Source organism: Rhinatrema bivittatum, chromosome 4, assembly GCF_901001135.1.
Source record: "Rhinatrema bivittatum chromosome 4, aRhiBiv1.1, whole genome shotgun sequence".
In the NCBI taxonomy this organism is placed as follows: Eukaryota; Metazoa; Chordata; class Amphibia; order Gymnophiona; family Rhinatrematidae; genus Rhinatrema; species Rhinatrema bivittatum.
This window is the reverse complement of record NC_042618.1, coordinates 140,213,625-140,237,269: the sequence shown is the minus strand read 5'-3', so window position 1 is coordinate 140,237,269 and position 23,645 is coordinate 140,213,625. Positions and strand designations below refer to the sequence as shown.

The following is a 23,645-nucleotide window of genomic DNA, read 5'->3' as shown; positions in this document are numbered from 1 at the left end:
CCTCCCACTCAAACTTTTCAATTGAAATCTTACCAAGCTGTTATATTATCTGAATGTCCATGATTTTCTGAGAGGGGAGAAGAATTATCTTCTAGACCCTGTGCATTGCATTTAATATGTCCCAAGGTAAAGCCCATTGTAAATAGCAATAATAATCTTGCTGGAATCAAGCATGGTTTCTAACATAACTTGTACCGATGAATGGTAAAATTGATGAAAATTCTTTACAGTTTTAGTTGTTTCAATATGAAATGTTACAGATTTAGTTTTTAAGTACATTTATGACCTTTCTTCTTTTTAGTAAATTTATATTGATGGTTCATTTTAAAGTCCAAATAATAAATTCTATTTTCTTTTCCTTTCCAATATTATGGCAATTTGTATGCTCTCTCCCAATTAATCAAGGATAGTCCTTTTAGCCAAATTGATGATATCATAGACACAATCCAGAAAACTCTTACCTTTCCTAAAGTTTTTCCTTTTTATTCATTACAGATCTCTTAAAAAACATTATTGGTTAGATATGCCTTCAAGAGAGGGATGGGAAACACTGAGATAGATATTTGAAGGCAGTATCAACTAACTGCAAGAGGCTATTTTAACATTTTGAGTTCTGATGGAAATATGATCAGTTTTATCAATGCTTGGCTGATCTTTTTTCCATCAGCAGTGAGTGCTACTTCAGGAGCTTTCCCAACTTAGACCTTTTTTGCTGGAGTTTGTGGTGGGAACGGAACATAGGAGGCCTATTTAATAGCATAGCCAACTCCAGCCCTCAAGAGCCATAAACAAGCCTGGTTTTCCAGATATCGACAATGAATATGCATGAGTTATATTTGCATGTACTGCCTCCATTGTATGCAAGTATGTCTCATGCATATTCTTTATGAATATCCTGACAGCCAGGCCTATTTTTGGAAGACTGGAGTTGGCCACCCCTGACATAGAGTACTCTCACTGAATTATCAAACCAGCCTGAAAGTTTTCCTTCAGTGTGTAGTGAAGAATTAAACTTGAAAATATTTATTTGCTTTTAGACTCTGGCGGTTTGAAGAAGCGGTAAATAAATTTACCCAGGTTCTGAAGTTTGACCCTTTGTGCCTGGATTCCTACATTGCCCGAGGCAATTCCTACATGGAGTATAGTAACACAAGAGGGATTAAACTTGCCCAGAAAGATTTCCAGAGAGCATTGCATCTAAATCCACTGTCTATAAAAGCCCGCATATGCCTGGGGTATAACTTGCAGGTAATTTATGAAGATCACATGACATATTGCAGCAGATAGAAACTTAAAAGGAAGTTGAAGCTGGCTGTGCTCAATGAAGAATTTCCATAGTTCAGATGAAACATGATATAGTTTGGTGATTCAGAACTTGTAGGGTTGCTAACTAGCTCCAGATTTTCAGGTCAGATTCATCCAGCCCTGTTTGAATTCCACTGCATGCAGGAATTTAGTCTTGCTTTATTTAGGAACTGCAATATGGAATCAGAACTACAAGTCCTCACATACAGTGGGCTAAAACCAGGACTGGATTACCTGTTCTGAAAATCTGGATCCAGTTGACCCTATTATGTGGGCTTATGACTATGTTAAGTACAAAATCTAAAGCAAGTACCTGAAAAGACTTTTACAAATAAATACATATAATAGGAAATGAAAATCTTAGCTTAACTAGATTTAAGCTTGACAGTTGGATGTCTTTTCTAATCAAACTATATCAAACTATATAAATAGTATAACAAATGTAATGTATAAATGTGTACAATGTTAGATCTCTAATTCTAATCCAGCTCAAATTGGTTATAGTGACTGAAAGTCATAATAATGTTATAGTGCGCTGTGTAAAATGAGATGCTGGTCATAACTCAGTTCTCACTTTCCAATATTTATGCTTGCTATCACATTGCATGCTAATAAGCATCCTATTTGGAAGTCTGCAGAAACAGTGATTGATTGGGCTTGAAAACAGAATTTTCACACCTGAATTCAACCCCTCTAGGACAAAGTTGAGGCAGATCTTTGGGGCAGTGTGACAAAGTGCATAATAATTGTAACATCTGTCACAAATACTACATTTGCTAAAATATTAGAAAGCAAGAAACATATAAAGGCTTTTGTTCTGTTATGGTGCAAATGTTTTTAACTGTATATGGTACACATTTCATCAGATGTGTTTACAATTAATCTGCAGATACAAGGACATTTTCAGAAAGCCTGGACCCAGTTTACAATTGCCCTTGATATTAATCCAAAATGTCACCTTGGATATGAGGGACGAGCTGTGGTTAATCTGCAGATGGGGGATACATTTGCTGCATTTCAAGATATAACAGCAGCATTAAAGGTGAAATTACTTTTAAAGGGCTTCAACAATTTGAATAATATTTTTGTCATTATTCCAATATCCCCATTTCATGCTTCATTACTAAGAAACTGTAAGGCAGTGTTCTGCTGTAAATTTTGTTATTCTTCTGGTTGGTTGTGCACACTTTTTATGATTTCAGTCACCTGAGAACTTCCAGTACAGTATACACATGTTAACAGCTGGAAAAATTCAAAACTTATTATTTTAAATGTAGAGACACCTTGATCTCCACTAGTTGGTCCTAGCTCCCAGTCCTGAGTTAGACATTTACAGAAGTACCATGCCATTAAATACTACATCTCTCCAAGAGACTGGCAGGAATTGGAAATCCTTTAGGCACAAGGTAGTGGTTAGCCCATGTGATGAGGAGACAGTGTAGCTTTGCTTCCATGAAGGAAAGACATGTTCAGTGTGCTCTCCAGGATAGGCCCTCAGTCTAGCAAGAGAGGAGAGGCACTGCCTCACCAGTTATGGTGATAGGCTGGAGGAAATAGATTGTGTTTTTTCTATTTTTTCTTTTGGTCACAGAATTAGGATTTTTTCTGTTTTTAACCTGTATCTTCTGGGAGGCTGCCTGTCATATATGGGCATCTCAGCCTGGAGTGCCCGCTAACTTGTGCCAGCGCTGTTTGGAGGCTCAGGGAGAATTATCTTCCTCTGATTTCACTAAGCCTGGTGTTATGACCAGGAGGGATCGTGAACCCTTGGACCGACGTGAGGTTGAATTCACCTTAGGAGATGGTTCCTTAGATTCCCCCATCTGGTGGCAAGGTGGAACAGAAGATGGGACTGGCTGGCCCTTCGACGCTGAAGACTGAGAAGGCCGTTGATGGGGCGAAGAGGCGTGACGTCGGAGCAGAGCCAACTGGATCTTTGCCACTGGAAGCCCGCGGCCCCCCGGGAGGAGCCTGTAGGGACCCGGGCCACTGGGACTTAGGTAGACCTTTGAGAGGTTGCGGAGGCGTGAGGTCGGTGCAAGGGCCAACTGGATCTTCACCACTGGAAGTCCACGGCCCCCCCGGGAGGAGCCTGGACCGCTGGGACTTAGGTGGGCCCTTGAAGACGGGTGGTTCAGAAGAAGTCCGCGGTCGAGTACTAGAGGATCGCTGCTTACCAGTCCGAGGTCACACACCGAGGAATCACCGTTTGCCAGTCCGAAGTCACACACCGAGGAATCACCGAGAAGAAGCAGGAACCAGGAATCAGGAACCAGAGGCACCAGAAGACTCACCGAAGCGAGCAGACTGAGGGGGGATATGATAGAGGTGTTTAAAATCAAGAGAGGTCTAGAACGGGTAGATGTGAATCAGTTATTTACTCTTTCGGATAATAGAAAGACTAGGGGGCACTCCATGAAGTTAGCATGTGGCACATTTAAAACTAATCGGAGAAAGTTCTTTTTTACTCAACGCACAATTAAACTCTGGAATTTGTTGCCAGAGGATGTTGTTAGTGCAGTTAGTATAGCTGTTTTAAAAACGGATTGGATAAGTTCTTGGAGGAGAAGTCCATTCCTGCTATTAATTAAGTTGACTTAGAAAAAAGCCACTGCTATTACAGCAACGGTAACATGGAATAGACTTATTTTTTGGGTACTTGCCAGGTTCTTATGGCCTGGATTGGCCACTGTTGGAAACAGGATGCTGGGCTTGATGGACCCTTGGTCTGACCCAGTATGGCATGTTCTTATGTTTTTATGTTCGTTGCCAAGTCGAGGAGTGAGCGGAGGAAGTCTCTTTATACTCCCCCTGTGCCTAGCCCATTGGAGCAGGTGCAGGCAATTTGGAGGACGAGGTCCCTTTAAATCTGCAGAGGTGGTGTGGGCCTCGCGCCTAAGGACAGGGCGGCCATCTTGGATCTCAGAAGCAATGCAGAGCGGCCCGACGCTGCGAGGGGAGGCCTGGGGGCCCTCCCCCGCTGGAATCAACCATGGGGACCCGTGGTGAGGTGTGGGAACGAACGGCCTGGGCTCCCTGGTGCTGCTGCGGCGGTCCTGACTGCGACTCAGTAGGGGGTCACGGTCACAGGTTGGCTGCGGCCACGAGGCACAACACCTGGTTCTTCCTAGCTGGATGAAGGTCTGGGTAAAGATGGGTCAGGAGGGGGCACCTTGAATCTTGGAACTCCCCTAACTGGGAGGAAGGTAGCTCAGTGAATACACCTCAGGTGCCTTCTGGTTTTGGCATGGATCCTGCTACATTTTCATGGGTAGAATTTTTCCAGGAATTGCAATCCTTTTCTTCAGGTGCAGTCCTCAGCCCCGTCCAATGCTCCCAGGGCAGAGTTGCAGGTCAGAACCTTTCTGCCCTGGTCCCACTGTTAAGCGCCAGAGTACACCTAGTTGGCAGCAGGTCTGCCCAATAGGGATCCGAATGGAATGGATGATGAGGCTGAACCTGACTCTCTAGAGGATGGAGGAATTCCTCGGGATTAGAACCATATAGAACTATGCTACGGATCTTTCATAGAGATGAACTGCTAGCCCTGATTTCCCAGACCTTGAAAATGCTGAGTGTACCTGCGGCAGATTCTATGTCTGAGCCAAAGAAAAATCCCATTTTGGTTTCCTTACATAAAGCCTTTTGGTTTTTTCCCTGTGATGAAAGCCATTCAAGAATTGATTCATCTTGAGTGGGGTGCCCCAGAGGATCATTTTAAAGGAGTTAGGATTTTGGAAGGCCTGAACCCTCTGAATCCAGTGGAGAGAGAGTGTTTATGTTTTCTGAAGGTGGATGCATTTGTATGTGCAGTCTCCCAGGGGATGACTATTCCTGTGGAGGGAGGAGCGGCCTTGAAGGATGTACACGATAGGAGGATTGAGACTATACTTAAGCAAGCATTTGAAGCAGTAGCAATTACTTTGCAGATCGCTTCTTGCTGTTCCCTGGTGGCTTGCTCTTGTTTGCTTCTCTCTCAGGAGGTGGATGACTCTGGGGTTGAACCTCAGGGTAGTTATGGAGCTAGCAGCCACCTTCTTGGCAGATGCAGGCTACGATTTGTCCGTACCTCAGCCAGAAGGATGGCCTTCAGTAATAGAAGCCAGGTGACAGTTATGGCTGAGAAATTGATCAGCTGATGCAACCTCCAAGGCTAACTTCACAAAATTGCCATGTACAGGCTCGCTTTTGTTCAGGAGCAAGTTGGAGAAATTGGCCAGCAAGTGGGCGAATCACCATTTCTTTGATTGCCAGAGGATAAGAAGCAGGTACCGCGTTCCTTTAGTATTATGGGATCTAAGCATTTTTGACCCTATAGAGGAGTGGCCTTTCAAGGAATCAGCCTTTTGGTAGGTCTCAGTGCTTTCGTCCCAGACAACCCAGAAGGGGTGTGGGCTTGGGTAGTGAAAACTCGCGAGCATGGGATAAACACTGTAGATCCATAAAGGATAGAGGATGGGAACATAAGAACATAAGAAAATGCCATACTGGGTCAGACCAAGGGTCCATCAAGCCCAGCATCCTGTTTCCAACAGTGGCCAATCCAGGCCATAAGAACCTGGCAAGTACCCAAAAACTAAGTCTATTCCATGTAACCATTGCTAATGGCAGTGGCTATTCTCTAAGAGAATGAAGAGAAGAGCCATGGGGGTGGCTTGCTGGAATTGTGGCTACTACCTGGTGACTACATTCAGACAACATCATTATACCATTCAGTGCTGAGCAGCGAGTAGCACTAAATCGCTATTGCGCTTACAGCGGTGTTGTTAAAAGTGGCTGGTTAAAAAAGGAGATTCCATTGATAAAAACAGATTCTACAGTTTGTATAGTTAGTTTTTGCTGATGCTTCTCTAAAGTATGATATGAGAGATCCATGCTAATCTGAGCCAATTCAAGTGGCTCTCAAGCCACTGAGGCAGCTCGGATGAGCGAAACTCGGCCAGAGTCGGGCAAGATTCAATAAAGTCCATTTTTATACCGATTCAACTACTTGTGTTTGTTGCCATTTACTACCTGGTGATTACTACCCTTACACAATAAGCCTTCATACGGTTAATGCAACTCCAACATTGCTCTCTGCTTCAATGGCAAGGGGAAATGTGGAAAAGAGGATTTGAATTCAGACAACAACCAACAAGAACTGAACTACACAGTCTGGGTAAACAAATAAGAATGGGGGTAGCTTGCTTATTTCGACGGTTACTACCCTAAACCAATTAAGCCTGATACTTCACTTTGAATGCATATACAGCGTTGCTCTCTGCTTCAATGGCAGGAGGAAATGAGGAAAAGAGGATTTACATTCAGACAACATCCAACAAGGCATTGATCTGTTCAGTCTGGGTAATCAAGCATTGGGGTAACTTGCTTGATGCGGCAGTTACTACCCTTAACCATTATGGTTCACCTTTGATTCAATTCCACCATTACTCTGCATTAATGGCAGGGGATGGCAGGAAATTTGAATCAAACAGTTACCATACCAACAAGGGCCCTGAATTTGGTGGTCGGTGAAACAGAGAAGAATGGGAAAATAAGTGTGGGAGCTTGCTGGGCAGACTGGACGGGCCGTTTGGCCTTTTTCTGCCATCATTTCTATGTTTCTATGTTTCTATAAATGTTTGCTGACACACCCCTGGGAACAGGAGATAGGGGGACGCCTCTCTTTCTTTTCCGTTGGAAAAAAATAAGCAGAACCAGAGGTCCCAATTTAAAACTCCAGGGAGGAAGACTCAGAACCAATGTCAGGAAGTATTTCTTCACGGAGAGGGTGGTGGATGCCTGGATTGCCCTTCTGGAGGAAGTGGTGAAAACCAAAACTGTGAAGAACTTCAAAGGAGCGTGGGATAAACACTTTGGATCCATAAAGTCTAGAGGATGTGAATGAAGAGTGGGTGGCTCGCGGGAATGACGGCTACTACCTGGAGATAATACCCTTATTCAATAAACATACACACGGTTAATGCAACTCCAACAATGCTCTAAACTTCAATGGCAAGAGGTAATGTGGAAAAAAGGATTTGCATTCACAAAAAAGCAGGGAGTAGCTTGCTTGTTACGGCAGTTACTACCCCAAACCAAATAAGCCTGATACTTCACTTTCAATGCATATCCAGCAAAGCTCTCTGCTTTAACGGCAGGGGAGAAGCCTGATACTTCACTTGTTATGGCAGTTACTACCCCAAACCAAATAAGCCTGATACTTCACTTTCAATGCACAACATAGCTCTCTGCTTCAACAGCAGGGGAGAAAGACTGATACTTCACGCATATCCAGCAGAGCTCGCTGCTTTAACGGCAGGGGAGAAGCCTGATACTTCACTTGTTATGGCAGTTACTACCCCAAACCAAATAAGCCTGATACTTCACTTTCAATGCACAGCATAGCTCTCTGCTTCAACAGCAGGGGAGAAAGACTGATACTTCACGCATATCCAGCATACCCCAAACCAAATAAGCCTGATACTTCACTTTCGATGCATATCCAGCATAGCTCTCTGCTTCAATGGCAGGGGAGAAAGACTGGTACTTCACGCATATCCAGCATAGCTCTCTGCTTCAACGGCAGGGGAGAAAGACTGATACTTTAAGCATATCCAGCATAGCTCTCTGCTTCAATGGCAAGGGGGAATTAAGAAAAGTGGATCTATATACAGACAACAACCAACAAGGACTGAATTACTTAGTCTGAGTAAACAAATAAGCATGGGTATAGCTTGCTTATTGCGGCGGTTAATACGCCTAACTAACGGGTCGATACAGTAAGGCCGCGTTAGAAAGAGTGCGGCAGTGCCGGGCGCACCCTCGTTTGCCCCACGCACTGTTCTGATCACATACCGCTCGATACTCTATTTAAATTGCTTGCAAATGCAAGCCGCGTATGCAAAGCGTTAGGGGAAGCATTAGGCCCGCGCAACCCATTTTACTGTATAGGCGCTTAATACAGCGCCTATACAGTATCCTGGGTGCGCTGGTACCTGTCATTTCAAATGACATTTGAAATGACAGGCACCAGGAAGTGGATCCCAACTTTAACCCAGGAAAACCTAAAAACCAAAAATCCCCTCCTCCCGAAGCGGCTCGACATGTGCCAACTTACCTTTTGTTGCTTTTCAGCCCCTTCCCTTCTCTGCCTCCCTCCGGAGGGGGCAGCTGGCGGCGAAAGCGGCTCGCAGCTGTCCCCGCCGCGCAGGTCCCGGTTCTCCTGGCTCGGCAACAGCAGTACAACAGCTAGGGCTCCATCCGGCTTGCAGTGTTCCTCCCTCCCCCCCCCCCCCCCCCCCCGCGCAGGTCCCGGTTCTCCTGGCTCGGCGTGAAGTGCCCTCTTCGGCACGAGCGAAGCGAAGCGTTCTTTCGTTGGCCGGAGCGCCTGTCAATTTGGGCGCTCCGGCCAATGAAAGCATGCCCGTCTATGTGCTTTCATTGGCCGGAGCGCCCAAATTGACGGGCACTCCGGCCAACGAAAGAAGGCTTTGCTTCGCTTGTGCCAAAGATGGCACTTCACGCCGAGCCAGGAGAACCGGTATCTGCGCGGGGAGGGGGGGGGGGGGGAGGAACGCTGCAAGCCGTTGGAGCCCTAGCTGTTGTACTGCTTTTGCCAAGCCATGAGAACCGGGACCTGCGCGGGGGGGACCGCTGCGAGCCGCTTTCGCCGCCGGCTGCCCCTCCGGAGGGCGGCAGAGAAGGGAGGGCAGAAAGCAACAAAAGGTAAGAAAACAACAGAAAATAATATCGAGTCGCTTTCATGAGGAGGGGAGGAGGGGATTTTAGGTTTTTAGAGGTTTCCTTTTGGGGGGAAAGTTTGCCGTCTACCATTAACCCCTGCCTCTAACGCAGGGGTAAGGGGTAGGCTGTAAGTTAGCAGGTTAAACGTGGGGCAAAATGGCAGGGTTAAATAGCGATAGTCGGGGGCGCGTGTTACTGTATGGGAGGGAATAGCTAATTCGGATTGTTTACATCTGAATATACATGCCGCGGGCGGAAGGGTTAAGGGGATAGTGTATCGCAGGAAGGGCTAACGTGGCGGAAAGTGAGTAGAAAGCGGGTTAGGAGCAGGGTAACCGCGGCCCCACTTTACTGTATCGAGCTGTAATTAAGCTAGATATTTCACTTTGATGCAGTTCCAACAGTGCTCTCTACATTAATGGTGAGGATGGAAGTGAAATAGAACCAAAAAGTTACTAAGGGCCAAGAGTAACAGATAAGTATGAGAAAAAAAAAGTGTAAAAGCTTGCTGGGCAGACTGGATGGGCGATTTGGTCTTCTTCTTTCTGCCGTCATTTCTATGTTTCTATGTTTATCAGAGGTGAGTCAAGATCACAACGGATCAATGGGTCCTGGAGGCGATACAAGAAGGATATGTGCTAGAGTTTCACTGTGTTCCTTAGGACATGTTCATGGTGTCTCCCTGCATTCCCTGCAGAAGAAACAGGAAGTGGAGGTCACGATAGCAAGGGCTCCTCAGTCTGAGGGCTGAGGTTATAGTGTCCATTTATTTCATTGTGCCCAAGAAGGAGGACTCCTTTCATCCCTTCCTGGATCTCAAAGGGGTCAACTGTGGGTGATGCATTTTCACATAGAAAACTTTGTGTTCAGTGATAATGGCTGTGCAATCAGGGGAATTTCTGACCTCTCTGGATCTATCTGAGGTGTATCTTCACATTCCCATCCAACTAGAGCATCATTTTCTGTGATTCACAGTTCTGGGATACCATTATCAGTTTTGGGTGCTGCCCTTTTTGGCCTGGCCACCACTCCCAGGACCTTCTCTAAGATAATAGTGGTAGTTGCAGAAGAATTGAGGAAGGATGGGATCCTGGTGCACCTGTATTTGGACAACTGGCTGATTCGAGTCAAGTCGCTGGAAGAGAGCAGCCTGGTGATGCATAAGTTTGAATTATTAGGAAGGAATGGTTAATAGAACGGAAAATGTCATAATGCCTCTGTATCGCTCCATGGTGAGACCGCACCTTGAATACTGTGTACAATTCTGGTCGCCGCATCTCAAAAAAGATATAGTTGCGATGGAGAAGGTACAGAGGCAGGGCAACCAAAATGATAAAGCGGATGGAACAGCTCCCCTATGAGGAAAGGCTGAAGAGGTTAGGGATGTTCAGCTTGGAGAAGGGACGGCTGAGGGGGGATATGATAGAGGTCTTTAAGATCATGAGAAGTCTTGAATGAGTAGATGTGACTCGGTTATTTACACTTTTGAATAATAGAAGGACTAGGGGGCATTCCATGAAGTTAGCAAGTAGCACATTTAAGACTAATCGGAGAAAATTCTTTTTCACTCAACGCACAATAAAGCTCTGGAATGTGTTGCCAGAGGAAGTGGTTAGTGCAGTTAGTATAGCTGGGTTCAAAAAAGGTTTGGATAAGTTCTTGGAGGAGAGGTCCATTAATGGCTATTAATCAATTTTACTTGGGGAATAGCCACTGCTACTAATTGCATCAGTAGCATGGGTTTCTTCTTAGTGTTTGGGTAATTGCAGGTTCTTGTGGCCTGGTTTTGACCTCTGTTGGAAACAGGTTGCTGGGCTTGATGGACCCTTGGTCTGACCCAGCATGGCAATTTCTTATGTTCTTATGTTCTTATGTCCCTGTTGCAGGAGCTAGGCTGGGTTGTGAACTTGACCAAAAGCAGCTTCAGCCTTCTCAGTCATTGGATTACCTCAGGGTTCAGTTCGACATTGAAGCAGGGCAAGGTTTTCCTGCAGGAAGCGGGTATTCAGAAGTTGATGGCCACAGCTACATCTGTTGATGAACTCTCTGTACCTGACTGCATGGTGCTACCCTACAAGTACTTGGTTTAATGGCAGCAACCCTGGAAGTAGTGCCATGGGCAAGTGCCGTATGTGTCCTCTCCAGTGCGCTCTGCTGTCTCAGTGGAACCCTCAGTCTCAGGACTATTCAATTTGACTCCATCTGCCGATGGAGGTCTCCTCCCAACTGCAGTGTTGGCTACATGTGGATCATCTGAGAAAGGGAGTTTCTCTAGCATCACCGGCCTGGCTAGTACTCACAATAGATACAAGCCTCCATGCTTGGGGAGCTCACTTGTCAGAGTTGACAGCACAAGGGCACTGGAATGCAAAAGAGACTCTCTGGAACATCAATCAGCTGGAAGCCAGGGAGGTCCGGTTGGCATGTTTGTAGTTCATCGGCAAGCTACAGGATTAAGTGGTCTGGATAATGTCAGATAATGCAACGACTGTGGCTTATAACAATCAGTAGGGAGGCATCAAGAGCCAGCAAGTGTCATAGGAAATAAATCAACTTATGGAATGGGCTGAAGTGCACCTCCAGATGATCTCAGTCTCGCACATAGCAAGAAAAGACAATGCAAAAATAGACTTTCTCAGCAGGGAGAGTCTGGACCCAGGAGAATGGGAATTGTTGGACAAGGCATTTCAGCTGATCCTGGATCACTTGGGTCTCCTGTTTCTAGACCTGCTGGAAATTTCTCGCAATGTGAAAGTTCAGCAATTCTTCAGTGAGGGAGAGATCCAAAGTCAATGGGGATCGATGCCCTGGGGCAGAAGTGGCCAGAAAACAAGTTGCTGTATGCCTTTCCTCCATGACCCATGTTGGGCATATTGATTCAAAATATTGAGCGCCAATAGAGGGATGGTACTCTTGGTTACTTTAGATTGGCCCAGGAGATCATGTGTGCGGATCTGCAGCGGCTCTTGGTAGACTCGCCCCTTTGACTTCCAGCGCACAGGAATCTGTTGTGGCAGGGACCTGTTCTTCACGAAGATCTGACTCGATTTTGTCTTACTTGCTGAAGTGTGGATACTCTGTGGCAGTGATTTCTACCTTGCTAAGAGCTAGAAAGTTCTGTACTTCCTTGGCCTATGTGCAGGTTGGCGACTGTTTGAGGCCTAGTGTGAAGATCAAAGGACTCTTCCTTGATTGGTCCAGATCCCGCTGATTTTGGAATTTTTGAAGGATGGCTTGAATAAAGGTTTGGCCCTGAATTCCTTAAAGGTACAAGTAGTGGCTCTCGCCTGATTCAGGGGTCAGGTGAATAGTGGATCTTTGTCTGCTCATTCTAATATGGCCTGTTTCCTGAAAGGAGTGAAATATCTTCCTCCTTTGTGGTTTCCGGTATCCTTATGGAGTCTTAAAATTGATGTTGGATTTCTTTGTGGGCCATACGTTTAGACCAATGTATAAGCTTTCCTTGTGGTTACTGACCTTGAAAACGTGTTTCTTGTGACACTTTTGCTGTTCTCATAGAGTTTCCGAGCTGCACACCTTGTCTTGCTGGGAGCCATTCCTCTGGGTGACTCCAGGGGCGGTACAGCTGCATACTGTTTCTTCTTTTTTACTATAAATGGTCTCTGAATTTCACATGAATCAGTCCATCTCTCTGCCATCTCTGGATAGAGAGAGAGATGTAGAGGAGTATCGTCTGTTGTGACCCTTGGATGTCAAGAGACATATCATCAGGTATCTGGAGGTTACTAAGTTTTTACAGAAGACAGATCGCCTGCTTGTCCTTCACAGCAGTATTAGACAGGGAGAGCCAGCTTCGCGGGCTACAATAGCTCACCGGATTAAGGAGGTAGTCTCCTTAATCTCTGTTGAAGGCTGGAAAGCTGCTGCCTAGTCAGTTGCCTCATTCTACTAGGGCTCAGGCAGTGTCATGGGAAGCAATTATATTGTTGTCTCCCTTCATCATTTGCCGAGCTGCGATGTGGTCTTCCTTACACACTTTTTCCAGGTATTATCATCTGGATGTGCAGGCCTGGGAAGATGCAGCCTTTGCACGTGCCAGTTTTTGATAGGACTGCGGGCAGCCTCCCACCCTATTCAGGAGTAACTTGGGTACATCCCACTGTTTCTGGATTCATCTGACAAGACGCTAAGAAATGGAGAAATTACTACTTACCTGATAATTTCCTTTTCTTTAGGATGGTCAGATGAATCCAGCTTCCCACCCTTGGCTGCCGAAAGATACTATTATGGTCCTCCAGCGGGACTATGTGTTTCAGGGATTACTGGTAAGTGTTCATCTAGTGCCTAGACTAGTGTTAATACATTTCTTGTCTGAGCTCAGTGTTTCATGTTGGTTGAGTATTGAAATGGTTACTTGTTTTTAATCAAGTTTTTGCTAGTCTGTTCACAGTTACTTTTGAAGAGAATACTGGCAGGCTGATGTCCTGGCAGGAGTATATATACTGTGACATCAATTTCCTCCATCTCCATCTGCTGCTAGAGGTGTATAACCCACTGGTTCTGGATTCATCTAACCATCCTAAAGAAAAGGAAACTATCAGGTAAGTAGTAATTTCTCGTTCAAAGCTCTAGTATCAAGGGACACTTCCACATGGGGTTGCACAGCTTAAATGGACAAGGAATCTGGCTGTACTAGGACACGTCCTTATTTCATGCTATTGATTTTCATATAACCAATATCAGTAAACATCAGCTTTTGTCTTAAGGATTGACTAGGTCAAAGGACTGAGATCCACATGACCTTGCATACTAAAGTACCAATGGCCATTCCAAACTAGGTGCTTTTCTGGCAGGCAAGACCATATGGCCTAGATCCTACAACCAAAAGCTCTTTGTATGCTCTCAAGAAAGACAGCAAGAGCTACACAGGAAGCTCCTTACTGTGGAGCTTCACTGTTGGTTCCAGTTGCCTTAAGAACATAAGAACATAAGAAATTGCCATGCTGGGTCAGACCAAGGGTCCATCAAGCCCAGCATCCTGTTCCAACAGAGGCCAAAACCAGGCCACAAGAACCTGGCAAAATACCCAAACACTAAGAAGAACCCATGCTACTGATACAATTAATAGCAATAGCTATTCCCTAAGTATAATTGATTAATATCCATTAATGGACTTCTCCTCCAAGAACTTATCCAAACCTTTTTTGAACCCAGCAACACTAACTGCACTAACCACCTCCTCTGGCAACAAATTCCAGAGCTTTATTGTGCGTTGAGTGAAAAAGAATTGTCTCCGATTAGTCTTAAATGTGTTACTTTGCTACTTCATGGAATGCCCCCTAGTCCTTCTATTATTCGAAAGTGTAAATAACCGAGTCACATCTACTCGTTCAAGACCTCTCATGATCTTAGACCTCTATCATATCCCCCCTCAGCCGTCTCTTCTCCAAGCTGAACAGCCCTAACCTCTTCAGCCTTTCCTCATAGGGGAGCTGTTCCATCCCCTTTATCATTTTGGTTGCCCTTCTCTGTACCTTCTCCATCACAACTATATCTTTTTTGAGATGCGGCGACCAGAATTGTACACAGTATTCAAGGTGCGGTCTCACCATGGAGCGATACAGAGGCATTATGACATTTTCCTTTCTATTAACCATTCCCTTCTCCAGAAAGCATATTTTTAGAACACTCTTGGGTATATGGGACTGTATATGGGATAGGTATTAGCCAGTAGTGTTAACCTCCATATGCAGTCTGGTGGAGTAAGTGTAGAAATGCTTGATTAGAGGTGCAGTAGCTATGTCTTCACTCTGTTTGCGGCCCAATAGGTTATACAGCTATGTGATAGTCATACCGCAGCTATAACAAACCATTGGCCTCTTCCATTATGAAAATATATCACCTCTGAGCAAACAATGGACCTTCTCTATGGCTCTGGCACCGAATGCTATCATGATATATGTCTTTAGTCAGAGGTCTACTTGAAAAGTACATAAAGGCCTAGATGTGTTTCATCTCTAGGGAGCATAAATGTGCAGCTGCAGGACCAGAGCCAGAGAGTACATAGTGCAGATCTAAAGCTTGTGTGGTATTAAGGGGAAGTTACATTAAGCTCCCCAGAAGACTTAACATTGGGCCCCTTACTTGGGTCTTCACTCCACTTAAAAGGCAATCTGGACAAAACCCTTTTTAGGTTTCACACTAAACAAAATGTCTTCTATTTGCAGGCTGCTCTAACACCGTATCAACAGCTGTTTGACAACTGAGGAGGAGTGAGGGATTTGTGTAGGTTAGAGAATCCCCACAGTCCAAGAGCAGACATATAGCAGGCCTGCCATTGCTTGGGACCAGGCATCCCTCCACAGCCTGGCTGCCCCCATTGTACTGTACTGGAATGTGGATCTATATAATACCACAGGTGTTGCGGCCCGCGGGTCCCTTAACTCTGCCACCGCTGCCCAGACGCCGTGGTCCTGCCCGACGCGCCCCGAGCCGCAGAGGGCCTCCTACAGCCTGCCACATGGCCGGCAGTTCCGATCTTTTCCCTTCAGCGGGGCTCTCCCTAGACGCACGCGGGAGGCCCCACCCCCTTAAAGGGACAAGCGCGGGAAATCTTGCTCAGGGCCGGAAGATGACGTCAGCTGACAAGGGTATTTAAACCCCACTTAGGCAATAGGCAATTGCCTTTGCAACAGTTCCCTGTTGCTTCTGGGCCGGGCCTACTCCAGTGTCGTGCTGTGATTGGTGTCTTTTTCCTCTCTACCTCTCCTCCAGCGCTGTCTCTTCGCCTACAGCAGTCCCTTGTCTGGATCCCCGACTTGTTCCTGGTTCCTCTTCGTCTGCTCCTGGCGGCTGTCCGACCCGCCCAGGGGATGGTACCTTCGCTTCGTCTCTTCACCTCTTCGCTTCCAGCCTCGAATCTTCTGCCTTGACTCCCAGCTGCCTCCTGTGATGGTTCGTTCCCATTCGGCTGGGTGGACGCTCTGAGTAACCGCTCCTTCGCGTCCATAGGTCACCCGCTCCTTGGGGGGTCATCCGGCCGAATCATCGGAAATAGCCCAGTAGTCCTCTTCATCCATGCCACCTTCTGGAGACGAGTCCCACCGAGAAGACCTCCTCGGCAGTCGTCATCTCCTCTCGCTCCGGCTCAAGGGTCCGCTCCCACAACAGATTGCAAAGGCCATGGACCCGGTGGACTTGTCTAGCCTCCAGGCCATCCCGGGCCTGGCTCAGTGACTTTTGCAACAAACAACAATCATTGGAAACATTGTCTGCTACCGTGGACCGCCTGGTAACTCGTGTTGATGCAGCCACTGTACTTGGGGCCGCAGCTTCTCCCCCATCGATCCCAGCGGCTCTCACTTCTCCGGGGATTCTAAACAGTGTCGAGGATTCTTGAACCAATGTTTTATAAGGTTCTCCCTACTGGAACAGCAGTTCCCCACAGACCGAATCAAGACCTCCTTTATTATATCTCTCTTAGATGGTAAGGCCCTGGCCTGGGCTTCCCCCCTTTGAGAGAGGGGAGATTCTATCCTCGGAGACTTGCCCCGTTTCATTCAAACCTTCCGCCAGGTTTTTGACAAGCCCGGTCATCAGACCACTGCGGCAACTGAACTGCTTAAGCTTTACTAGGGACGCCCCCTGGCTGACTTTGCGGTGGAGTTCCACACCCTAGCATCGGAACTTGGGTGGCGTGAAGACAGCCTACGCGGTATCTTCTTCGAAGGTCTGGCGCCCCGCATCAAGGATGAACTGGTTGCCTGAGACCTACCAGATGATCTTGAAGCCCTCATTGACCTGGCTGGCTGCGTTGATCAACGGATACAGCAACGGGTTAGGGAAGTCAAACCAGCCTGCCATCCAGTTCCATTAGCTCCATCCTTTACACGTCCTATGGTTTCTCCTGCTACCCCCTGTGGGCCTGCCCGACCGCGGGGAGGAGCCCATGCAACTTGGCCGTAGTTGACTGACTGCAGCAGAGAAACAGCACCGACGAACCTTGGGATTGTGCCTCTACTGCGGTGGCTAAAGGGCATTTATTGGCTCAATGCCCTGAATGTCCGGGAACTATCGGGCCTAGGTGACTCCAGAGGGCTGACCCTAGGCTGCATTAATCCTGCTCCCCAATGCACAGTCCCAGTCACTCTCCAGTTGTCCGGCGGGTCATTTACGACTTTGGCCCTCATTGATTCAGGGGCTGGAGGCAACTTTATCCTAGAGGAATTGGTTCGGCAACTGCAACTGCCAGTGCTCCATTGCAGTCCACCTCTAGTCATCTCTTCCATTCAAGGAGAACCACTTCCAGGTCGGGTTACCATCTGCCCAACCCCCATGACTCTCCACACAGGAGTCCTCCATAAAGAAGGGATATCCTTCTTGGTCCTAGCAAAGTCTGTCCATCCAGTGGTCTTGGGCTTTATCGCTTCACCACCGGCTTCCGAATGGACCCGGATAAGCTAACCAGCATCCGGGTGTGGCCGCAACTGACAGGACTTCATTCGCTCCAACGCTTTCTTGGTTTCGCTAATTTTTATAGGAACTTCATTTCACACTATTCCCACATCGTAGCGCCCATCACAGCTATGACCACGAAAGGGGCAGATCCATGACATTGGTCCACCGAGGCTACCCAAGCCTTTCAAGAACTCAAAGCAGCATTTCTGCGAGAACCCTGTCTCCATCATCCAGATCCCACCAGGCTCTTTATTGTGGAGGTGGATGCCTCCGCTGTTTCTGTAGGGGCGGTCCTCAGCCAGCACTCCGATTGAGGAACACTACTACCCTGTTCTTTTTTCTCTCACAAATTCTCTCCGTCAGAGAAGAACTACACTATTGGGGGCAAGGAGTTGCTAGGAATAAAGATGGCCTTTGAAGAATGGACACAATGGCTTGAAGGGGCGCAATATCCCATCACAGTGTATACTGACCATAAGAACTTGGAATACCTCACAAGAGCCCAATGACTGAATCCACATCAGGCTCGATGGTCCTTGTTCTTTAGTTGCTTCGATTTTTGTCTACAATACCGCCCCGCGGCAAAGAATACCCACGTGGATGCGTTATCTAGGCTGTATGAATCTGAAGACACACAAGATTCCCCTAGTTACATTTTGGATCCAACCAAGGTCCTAATTGCGGTCGCGGATACAGCGCCGCCAGGGAAGACAGTGGTTCCTCTACTCCTGCGGGCCGAGGTACTTTCTTGGGCACATGACTCCCTCACTGCCGGACACCCGGGGAGGACACGAACTCTAGCGCTTCTGTCCCACTATTACTGGTGGCCACGCATGTCACAAGATGTTCGGGCCTACGTCAACTTCTGCCCAACTTGTGCTCAGCAGAAACCCTTTAATGGCCGCCCGTGGAGACTCCTTCAACCCCTACCACCACCACAAGAACCATGGACTCATATCTCCACTGACTTTGTGGTGGACCTGCCCATGTCATCAGGAAACCAAGTGATATGGGTTGTTGTCGATCAGTTCTCTAAGATGGCTCACTTTATTCCTTTGCCTAAGCTGCCGTCTGCCCTGGAACTGGCACGTTTGTTTACCCTACATGTGTTCCGATTACATGGCCTGCCATGACACATCACCTCGGATTGGGGCCCTCAATTTACGGCCAAATACTGGAAGGCACTATGCAAAAGATTCGGAGTACAGCTGGATTTAACCACAGCCTTCCATCCCCAAGGAAATGGACAAGCAGAACAGGTCAATAGAGGTCATAAGACCTTCATCTGCTCTTTTGTAAACTGTAGCCAGGATGACTGGTCTTCACTCCTAGCATGGGCCGAGTTCTCACATAATTCTCATACTCATGCCGCCACGGGGAGTTCTCCTTTCCAAATTGTGTATGGCAAGCTCCCAAGACCTCCTCTCCCGCTGCCGCTCACAGTTACCTGCCCAGCTCTCTGCTGAACAGTTATATAACCTCTGGGAGTCAACCAATTCCAAATTGTTGCGCACCACAGACTCAGCCAAACTCGTGGCAGATAAACATCATTGGCCTGCCCCTTTATTCAACATAGGAGACAGAGTCTGGCTCAGCACTCGACACATTAGGCTACGGGTTTCGTCCATGAGACTTGCTCCCAGATACATCGGATCATTCTCCATCAGCGAACGCTTGGGACCGGTCACCTACCACCTACGGCTTCCTACAAACCTCTGGATACATAATTCCTTCCATGTATCCCTATTGAAGCCCTTGGTCCTCTTTCGCTTCCATGCTGCTCCACCCGAAACCCCTGACGTTGAATCCGATGAAGATCCTATCTACCAAGTTCGTGAGATTCTTGACGTCCGCTGACACCATAGACGTTGGGAATATCTAATTGCCTGGGAAGGCTTCGGGGCCGAAGAAAATTCATGGGAACCATCCTCCAACATCCTCTACAAATCCTTACTGCAGCACTTCCACCAGGCACAACCTGGTAAACCGGGTCCTTCTCGGAGGGGGCATAAGAGAGGGGGTACTGTTGCGGCCCGTGGGTCCCTTACCTCCGCCACCGCTGCCCCCGGTCGCCGTGGTCCTGCCCGACGCACCCCGAGCCGCAGCAGGCCTGCAGCCTGCCACATGGCCGGCAATGCCGTCCTTCTCCCTTCAGTGGGGCTCTCCCTAGAATCGCGTGCATGGGAGGCCCCGCCCCCTTAAAGGGCCAAGCGTGGGAAATTTTGTTCAGGGCCGGAAGAGGACATCAGCTGACAGGGGTATTTAAACCCCACTTAGGCAATAGGAAATTGCCTTTGCAACAGTTCCCTGTTGCTCCCAGGCCATGCCTACTCCAGTGTTGTGCTGTGGTTGGTGTCTTTTTCCTCTCTGCCTCTCCTCCAGTGCTGTCTCTTCGCCTACAGCAGTCCCTCGTCTGGATCCCTGGCTTGTTCCTGGTTCTTCTTCATCGGCTCCTGGTGGCTGTCCGACCCGCCCAGTGGATGGTACATTCGCTTTGACTCTTCACTTCCAGCCTCGGATCTTCTGCCTCGATTCCCAGCTGCCTCCTGTGATGGTTCGTTCCCATTTGGCTGGCTGGACACTCTTGAGTAACCGCTCCTTGGGGGTCCTTCACGTCCATAGGTCACCTGCTCCTCGGGGGGTCGTCTGGCCGAATCATCGGAACCAGCCCAGTAGTCTTCCTCTTCATCCACGCCACCTTCCGGAGTCAAGCCCCACCGAGAAGACCTCCTCGGTAGTCGTCATCTCAAGGGTCCACTTGCACAACAACAGGGGCCCCACACACCCCAAAATAGCTAACTCTCCCTGGCAGATGCAGTTCTTGGAACCATGCACACCCCTAAATAATAGGACAATTAGGCCCACTCCAGGGACTAGGTGGAAAAGCTTCAGAGTCTGGGGGGGGAGGTGTATAATTCAGGCAGATATCTCCTCATCCAGAAATATGACACACCATATCTGAGGTCTGATGCTGGCAAGTTTTACAACACTCCCTCTCGACGCAAGGAATAAACTGTGTGAGCCCTAGGTGGAAATGTATTTGCCTATGCGTCATGCCTTTTTGTCCCCATCCGATACAATGATATCTCTGAGACACCCCTTGTACAGAGTAGAAGCACAGGATCACTGGTGTCCAAAGGCAGTTTGTGCAAAACGGATGCACACACACTGCGTGTTCTGAGGTATGCATAGCTATGGTAATGGAGACCAATGAGACCAACTTTACCTCGAGACACATATCTAGACAGAGGCTAACACATCACATCACTCACCCAGAAACACTGTGACACATATTTATTGGCTCACTGGCGATTGATTTATGGCTAAAGATTAGTGGGACACTCATTGACTCACTGTGACACATATCTGTTGGCTCATAGTTGAGTATAGACTACCTCCTGTACTTTGTGTACTTATACATGGCCAATGTATAGGTTCCTGTCCTGTTTCTAATCAACCATCATTGATGTCTGTGGCAGCCTGGTCCATAACTGTTAATGAGGGAGTCAGAGTCCTAACTAACCATAGAAGATTATCTACCCCTGCCAACATGACACACATCTATGAGAATTAGTAAACCCCTATATGGAGCAGAAAATATAAAATAATCGATAAACCAACAATTCTGCACCTGTGGCTCAGATGTTGTTATCTTACATTAAATGGAGGATATGGATGACCATTATAAGTGTCTTGTCACTGGCTCATAATTAAAGCCTATAATGACACTAAGACCTGGTGTATATAGTGCAACAGGCTGACAATGTTCAATCAAGCCTTAAAGCACTATACCCAGTTTAATCATTGGTCATTCCTTACCAAAAGTTTTTTATAGGCTCAAGGTCGCTTGGCTGTATATAGCATAGGATAGTGCACTAGCCAAAACATAAGGTGCACTTATCTGAGTCCTGAAGTTGATCCTCCAACTCTGCAGGGTTTTGGAGTGTACAGCACTCCTTCTTCAGGGAGCTTCAGGATAGCTTGAATGGGTAGCTTAAGCTTTCATTAGCCTATATTATATTAGAAAAAAACAGAGCCTGTAAAAGCTTCACAAAGTTAGCGATTGATTTATGGCTAAAGATCAGTGGGACACTCATTGACTCTTAGAGAAACTCATAAGTAGTTATATTAATTGAAAACACCACATCTTAGGGCAGCAGCAGTATGTAAGGTACAGCAAGCTAACAAAAGACTTTTCAAAATGTGCATACGGTCATCGCTGAAAAGGCAGTACCTGGTTGTTGAGGACTCGCTAAGAGTCTCTTACATGCTTTGGCAGCCTAGATCTTCGCTGTATCTGTCTTTGCCGTGTCAAAGACAGTCCGGCCGCTATCGGGACGCTGTTTTAAAGGGAATTCCATCAAGTAAAGTCAGAGCTACAGGAAAAGACGTATAGATTCCTAATTTGGTTAACTCCAAATATGGGCAGTGACGTGGAGGTGTGGGGGCCATCTTGAAATCTGTCCTTAGTAGGATATTGACGTTATTGGTGTTTCCTCCCGGCCATTTTAAATCTCACTCGATTGAAAATGTTCCGTGTGCATCGAAACGATAATCTGTTGATAATGCTGGGGATGCTGAAGTGAACATTTTAATTCTCAATATAGCTAAAACCGCGGGAAAAGGATGACATGTGAATATAACTCATCTTAAAATTTGTCGGAGTGTGTGTCAGGTCACCTTGAAATTTATGGGTGTTGGGTTATTGACTGTGTTGATGATGCCCATCGGTGATAGAGATGTTAATGTTACACAATATATAATTTGTTGCGGATTATAGCAATCTCTTTAGTGAAACTAAACAAATTATGATCAGTATTTCTGTAATGTTTGCACTATATGGACAAAAAAATAAAAAATTTTTATAATAATAATAAAGGGGATCTGAGTTGATGTTTGATAAAAACAAATCCTTGTATAAGCATGGTGAAAATTTGAGGTGTAAATGACTCCTGGACCAAATTCTTTATGTCAGTGAGAACCATTCAACTCTTTCATTTAATCCATAAGGCTCTGATGATTTTAAACAAAAAATCCATTGGTTCTCTTTACGGTTAAGAATAGCAGCACGGTCTCCCCCCCCCCCCCCCTCCAGTGGGGAGGCACTTGTTCTAAGATGGTCCACAGAAACTCCTCAAACGTATGACCTAATGTTAAGCAGTGGGCTACCATGGGTGCCTTAACATCTTGTTTGTTAATTCTGCTGCGATGTTCAATGAGACGGATACGTATCTTTTGTTTTGTCCTTCCCACATAAACCTTTTTGCAAGGGCAAATCAGAGCATATATTACACAGTCGGAGTTGCAATCAACAGTATGTTTTCTTAATACTTTAACTCCTGAAGATGGATCTTGCCAGGTGGACCTAATTGCGCTGTGCTACAAAAGGAACATTGTCCACAGGAAATCTGTCCTACTGTACTGCTGGGAGTGTGGTCTCCTGGTGCTGCTCTGATAAACCATTGTTTAATATTCTGCCCCTGGAATAGGCAAACATGGGTGGATTCTGGAAGATGGAATGAGGACTCAATACATGCCAATATTTGAGAATGATATTTTTCACAGATGTGGTTAAATTAGTATATTCTAAGACGCAAATCAATGCTGGAACCGCTTCCTTTTGTCAGTACCTCAATAATTGTTCTCTATCGGAATTACACGCCCTCTTGTATGCCCTTCTAATGGTCTTCATGGGATAACCTCTTTCACAAAATCTTTTCTGTAGTATCCCAGCTTGATGGTGAAATTCATCTGTTTCTGAACATATCCGTCGAATCCTGAAATACTGGCTCGTGGGAAGACCTTCTTTGAAATGACGCGGGTGATGACTATCAAATTTTAAATAGTTGTTTCTATCTGTTGGTTTCCTAAACAGTGTCGTAGTAATACATTCAGAGTTTTTATGTAATTGTATATCTAGGAAAGGAAGACTTGTCCGATTATAAGTGATGGAAAATTTCAAGCAGGAACTGCTCTGATTGAGCCACTGGTGAAATGATAACAGGCTATCTTCTGTGGATGTCCAGATGAAAAAAATGTCATCTATATATCTCACCCACGATATGACGTGTTGAAAAAATGTAGATGTATAAACAAACTGTTCCTCAAATTTGGTCATAAAACGGTTTGCGACATCTGGTGCTATGGGGGACCCCATAGCTACTCCGTGTGTTTGCAAGTAATATTGATGCTCAAAG

The 23,645-nt window shown here is 46.5% G+C and overlaps 1 protein-coding gene across 1 annotated transcript in view; it reads left to right on the top strand.

The window, feature by feature from the left end:
• TTC6 (tetratricopeptide repeat domain 6) overlaps positions 1-23,645 on the top strand; it is an 832,741-nt gene that overhangs the window by 720,556 nt on the left and 88,540 nt on the right. Inside the window, exons 28-29 of the mRNA XM_029598902.1 lie at positions 1,038-1,248; positions 2,195-2,347. Of these exons, the coding sequence (XP_029454762.1) occupies positions 1,038-1,248; positions 2,195-2,347 (364 nt within the window). The remainder of the gene's footprint in view (positions 1-1,037; positions 1,249-2,194; positions 2,348-23,645) is intronic.